This window comes from Gorilla gorilla, chromosome 11 (genome assembly GCF_029281585.2).
Source record: "Gorilla gorilla gorilla isolate KB3781 chromosome 11, NHGRI_mGorGor1-v2.1_pri, whole genome shotgun sequence".
In the NCBI taxonomy this organism is placed as follows: domain Eukaryota; kingdom Metazoa; phylum Chordata; class Mammalia; order Primates; family Hominidae; genus Gorilla; species Gorilla gorilla.
In genome coordinates, this window is record NC_073235.2 from 134,618,509 (window position 1) to 134,624,070 (window position 5,562).

At 56.2% G+C, this 5,562-nt stretch overlaps 1 protein-coding gene across 1 annotated transcript; it reads right to left on the minus strand.

Moving 5' to 3' along the window:
- Positions 1–501: 501 nt before the first annotated feature.
- On the minus strand, positions 502–5,086 carry NPPC (natriuretic peptide C). The gene is made up of 3 exons (XM_019021879.4): positions 4,850–5,086; positions 4,095–4,405; positions 502–1,006 (listed from the first exon to the last, which is right to left on the minus strand). Exons 1-2 carry the CDS (start codon positions 4,937–4,939, stop codon positions 4,115–4,117), a joined length of 381 nt encoding a protein of 126 aa, XP_018877424.1. The 5' UTR covers positions 4,940–5,086; the 3' UTR covers positions 502–1,006; positions 4,095–4,114.
- Positions 5,087–5,562: the final 476 nt, after the last annotated feature.

Consider the following 5,562-nt stretch of genomic DNA (forward strand, 5'->3'; position numbering starts at 1 on the left):
GAGATGATCCACCCACCTTGGCCTCCCAAAGTGCTGGGATTACAGGCACCTGCCACCACGCCCGGCAATTTTGGTAATTTTAGTAGAGATGGGGTTTCACCATATTGGCCAGGCTGGTCTTGAACTCCTGACCTCAGATGATCCACCCACCTTGGCCTCCCAAAGTGCTGGGATTACAGGTGTGAGCCACCATGCCCGGCCGTTATTAATTTAATTCATAACATCTGACTTCCTAGCCGTCAGGTGTTTGAGCAGAGCTTCCTGACCTGGCTGAGCTGGTCAGAATCACTTGGGACGAAACTTACACAGCCAGTCCTATCAGATTCGGAGAAGGCAGGAATCTATATTTTTAGCAAGCCCTCCAGGGGATTCTGACACAGATAAACCCAGAATTGGGAATCTGCCTGTCAGATCTATTTGGAGGCAATGCCTTTTCTTCACATTCTCCCTCTTTCTCAGCCTAAGTCCTAAAAAATACAGGCAACAAGTAAATAAAGACAGTTTTCAAGATATTCATGGAATGACTTTTTTTTTTTTTAACATTTTTTTAACTAGTTAGGACAAAAACATTACAATGATTGACTTCTTTCATTTAGTTACATAAATAAAATTTTTATAAATATCTCTTTATAAACAATATAAATAGCTTTACAACATAAATACATTTATGCATGACATGAATTTACAAACAGCAATGTTTTACAGCTGGTTCTGTCAGTCTCTTAAAAACTGTCCCTTGTCATCAAGTCGGTGTAGGTGTGTGTGTTTCATGTATATAATATATATATAATACATAACTTTATTTTTCATTTAAAAAAACAAATAATAAAATCACAACCCCCTCCCCAAATAATAATAAAACAGCTGGTGTTGTGTATTCCCAGTACCAGGAAAAAAAAAGAAAGAAAGAAAGAAATGTAAAAGCCACATTGCGTTGGAGGTGTTTCCGGATGCTGGAGGCTGATGACCAAAGATGACCTCAGCACAACGGAGCCAGTTCCCAATCCTGAAACACAGAGTGAACACGGGATGCTCAATTCTGGGCCCTTAGCTGAGAAATCCTAGCAGGCAGGGTGGTTCTAGAACCTTTCCTCCCCTTCTCCCAGCAGCTTGAGGGATGTTCCCCCACCTCCACCACCCCCCCAACCAGGCCTTCCTGCAGAGGGGAGGGGCCCCCCATTGCGCACTCCCCAGGCCCCTTCTGCTTTGCTGCCCCAGTACAGGTGGAACCAGCGTGTCTGCAGCCCTCCTTCTTCCCCCAGTCTAACCACAGGCCTTGCCCTTGGCACTCAGGGAGGCGCAGTGAGAGAAAGAGAATGGAAAATCTCCCATCCCTTTTTTGCTACAATGCAAACCCTCAGTCAGTGCTCGCCCGCGGTTCATGTGTCTGAGTGACCGTGGATGGAAGGAGAAGAGAGACATCTCAGGATCAGGAATCCTGGGCTCAAATCTCTACTCTGACGTTGGGTCCCTGGATGACCCTGGATAGCTGGGAGTGTTCACCCATAAAATTGGCTAATAGCCACCTCCTAGGGCTGGCTTTCAGATTCAACAGGGAGCCTCGGATCGGGCATCAGCAGTGTCTGGGTCGCAGCTGCCACCCAGTAAACAGCACCTCCTTCCCTAGCTGGTTGTGCAGAGGAAAGGGTCTGGGTCCAGGTGCCCTTCAGGAGCAGAGGAAATGGTGTCTCACACCAGCCTTGGGGAAATGCACAGTCATGGGCTCTGAGTTGAGTGTTGTTAGGGTAAACTCCCTGCTAATGGGTGTGTGGGTGCCCCGGGGCCCAAGGAAGGTGGCCTTCTGGGGCGTTCAGTGCCCTCCCAAAGGACAGCATGCACAGAGGGGACCTGGGCCAGAATGGCTTGATGAACCCTCCCCCACTCCCTTCTCTGGCTCTGCCGTGAGTTTACGCAGTTGACAGCTGTCTGTGATGTTGCTGGGCCCCAGGGGCAAAGTGTTCATTCAGGTTTCACCTACACCCAGTCTCTGTCATTAGCATTTTACAATCAACACCTAGAACCATCAACCACCATCATTACGGTGGCTTAGAGCCCAGGTCACCCACTGCGTGGAGAAACGGCCACAACCTCAAAGAGTTTCCATTAATGTGAAAAATCTAAGCTGTCTTTCTCTTCACGCCCAGTGATATATCCTGGGCATTGTCACCAGGAGCCTGCAGGAATGATGTTCTGCTCTCTCACTGGGAATGGGGGGCAGTGAGGGTGGGGTTTTTATTTTTCATTAAAAAAAAAAACCCAAATAATAAATCCACACCGCCCATCGCAAATAATAATAAAACAGCTGGTGTTGGGCGTAAGCCGGTGTTGAAGGTGTTGACGGTAAGTGTTCATCTATGCTAAGAGAGCTGGTAGGAGATTATTGAACCCCCCTGATCAAAGGGGTCGAGAATTCTTAGCAATGTGGATTCCTCCTACACAGCATCTTTCACCACCCGTTTGGCCATCACTTGGCGACCACAGACAGCCAGGCCCAAGAACAAGGCCCCTGTGGGGATGCGCATTCCAGGTACGAAACAACGGAGAGTCACTAACATTTGCTCAGGTTCTAAAGTTTGAACTTGATGCTTAAATCAAACTGAAAATTTGAGGCCTCAGACTCCGTCTCTTTGTTGTTTAGACAGGAGAGAAGAAAGCAAAGGCATTCCAAGGGTAGCTACTGAAGGCTGGTCCCCAAGTGTCAGAATCATTCTTCTCCCTGTGCAGGGGAGAGTCAAGATCACAGACAACTACAGCCTTTGCAGAACTGGGGAGAAGCCCACAGCCGAGTGAGGTCTGGCTGCAAAGAGAGGAAGGGCACTGGTTAAAACCTCGGGCAGGTGGGAGTGGCCATGGGCTAGGGTGTGCTGGTTTCTCTGGTCATTGACAAATATTTCCACGAGTCTGTTCGGGGTGCAGTGGGTCCTAGAGTGCCTTAGGCCAGCACTTCGCCCTTAAGCTGTTCAATATGGAGAGGTGAATGGGTTCACAAACTGAGAAAGTGTTCTGTACTGTAAAAAAGAGACAGTGTGCTGGACAGGCGCTCTTGTTTCCCTCCGGGGGAAGACCCGACACTGACAAGGGTTTCTGGGGAGGAGACAGCAGCTTGCCTGTAGCCTGGGATGGGACAGTCAAGGTGTGGGACAGGCAGTGGCAGCTGCTGAGCTGGAGGCAAGAAAGCGAGAAAGCCAGGTGAGCCTGATCCTAACGCACATGACTGTCAATGTCAGAGGCTGGGATGTTATTCAGTGGGCACGGGCAGGCGGCAAGAATAGAGAGGAGGGAAAGAGGAGAGGTGAGGCTCTCTGCAGCAGTAAATTACCACCACGCGGCACCTGGCAGGGGGTGGCGGTAGGGCAGAGGTTTCCAGCCCTAGTGCGGGGTGAGACCAGAAACGGAGCCCAGAGCACCGGTTGGGTCGGGACAGGGTTGGTGAGGGACTCTGGGACGTGTTGAGTTCGAGGCTGGGGCAAAAAATATTTACTTTAGTGTCTTTCCTATTCCCTGAAATAGTGCCACAAGCACTGAGATTCACCCCCGAAGCCACCAGGCTGCAGCTGCCTCAGGACCCTGGACAGACCAGTTTGCCCACTGCCTGGGTTTAGAGAAGGGACAGGAATCGGAGTGTCCCAGGCAGAAGGGCGCTCTGACAGTGCCAGCAGAGGGCTACTCTCACTACAGGGGGCATGGTGGCCAGCAGATGATCCTTGTCCCCTGGACTTGTGGGTGTAACCTTCCTTCTCTGCTCCCACAAACCCATGATCTCCTCTCAATCCCCCCACCAGTTGGCCAATCGGGGCCAGTGCTGCTAGTTCAGCTACGGTTCAGGGGTGGGTGAGACACCACCAAGCCTGTTTCTGCTTCTCCAGAAGAAGCCAGGTGGGTTCAACCAGGCTGAGCCGTTTCTGACCTTGCCAAAGTTCCCCGATCACTTTATCCTTCGCTTTCTTTGTCTGTAAAGTGGGATAATAAAGGGGGCGGCTGGCAAACGCCTAGCACAACTTGAGCAAAGCCGGCTCGCGCGCCTCCGAAGGCCGGCTGGGCGGCGGGCGGTCCCGGGCCGGGCTGGGGCTGGGCGTCGGGTGGGCCGTACTCACCGCCGCCAGGGGGCGCCGCACTAACATCCCAGGCCGCTCATGGAGCCGATTCGGTCCAGCTTGAGGCCGAAGCAGCCCTTGGACAAGCCCTTCTTGTTGGCTCCTTTGTATTTGCGCGCGTTGGGGTGCTCTTGCAGAAGGCGAGCCCACGCTGCCCGCGACTTGGTGTCCACGCGCAGGTCCCGGAGCAGCCGCGACCGGTCGCCCTTGAGGTTGGCGCCCCCGCCCCCGGGAGCCTTGTCGCCCTTCTTCTGACCGCCGCCCGCAGCCTGCGGCTCGGCCAGCTCCTCTCCCGGCGGGGTTCGCGGGACCTGTCCGAGGAAAGAGCGGGCAGGTGAAGGGACACGCGGCTGCAGCACGGGGGACTCTGATGCTCCAGCCCCACGCGCCCGCCGGCGCGGGGTGTCCCTCCCAAGCCCAGAGCCGCCCCCACCGATGCCGGCCAGCTTGGCCCCGCATCCACCTGCCACGCGGCCGCCTTCACCGCTCCGTCCGGAAGCCCCCTGTCCTCCCTTTGCTGCTCGCCGGGCAGGCCACACTGGGGTAGGGGGCTGCGCATGGGCCGATGTTCTCCGGAGGCTGGGGAAGTGGACCCCCGAGTCCGCGCTTCGAGGGCTCCCCGGCTCTCGCCCACGCGCATCTCGGAGGAGACAGCCGCCTGCCTTCCCTTTCTCCTGGGTCCTGCGCGCCACATTCTCCAAGCCCCCAGCCTCCCACGCCTCTCCCAGGCTCGGCGTCCCCACGACAGCACCCACCTTCGGCGGCGCCCCGGGCTTGGCTTCGGAGGACCGGAGTGAGAGCAGCGTGAGCAGCAGGGCGCAGGCCAGCAGCTGGGAGAGATGCATGGTGCCGCTGGGGTCGAGGGGCGCAGACGGGCGGCAGCGAGGGCGCGCCGGTCGGCGGGCAGACCAGCAGGCGGATGCGGAGCAGGCTGGCTGGGCTGCAGGGCGAGCAGGGTCCCAGTGCTGCGCGGCGCCGGCTGGGTGCGCTCTGAGCCCGTGACTCTGCTCGCGCCTTTATAATCCAACCTGCCGCTGATGTCATCCTCCCGCCCACCGGGCCGCCCGGGCCAATGACACCACGCACGCGGCCGCGCCGAGGGCCGGGAGGGGGCCGCGGGGGCTCCCCTCCCTTATCCCACCCTGGAGGGATCCCGCGGCTCGGCGGGCTCGCTCCGGGCTGCACTTGGAGCTGCAGAGCTGCGCGCACAGGGGAACTCCATTTGCAGCGAGCGCGCGCCCTGGCCTGCCGAGCATCGGTGCGCTTGGTGCCCTGTGCACCCACTGGGTCCTCATCGCACTCACTCTACCTGGAAGGGATACGTAGCCCTCTTTGCAGGTGCAAAGACAGGCTCAGAGGAATGAAGTCACTTGCCCAAAGTCATACAGGCAGAAAGTTGGCGCTGCCCGAAATCCACGCAGCCCTGCTTGTCGCCAAACTCGTCCCTGGGCACCTGACAGCCGCGGGA

Excerpts from the sequence above, each read along its gene's own strand:
- NPPC (XM_019021879.4), bottom strand. The coding sequence starts at position 4,939 with ATGCATCTCTCCCAGCTGCTGGCCTGCGCCCTGCTGCTCACGCTGCTC. Across the intron at positions 4,406-4,849 it reads AGCCCGGGGCGCCGCCGAAG|GTCCCGCGAACCCCGCCGGG; the intron begins GTGGGTGCTGTC and ends TTCCTCGGACAG.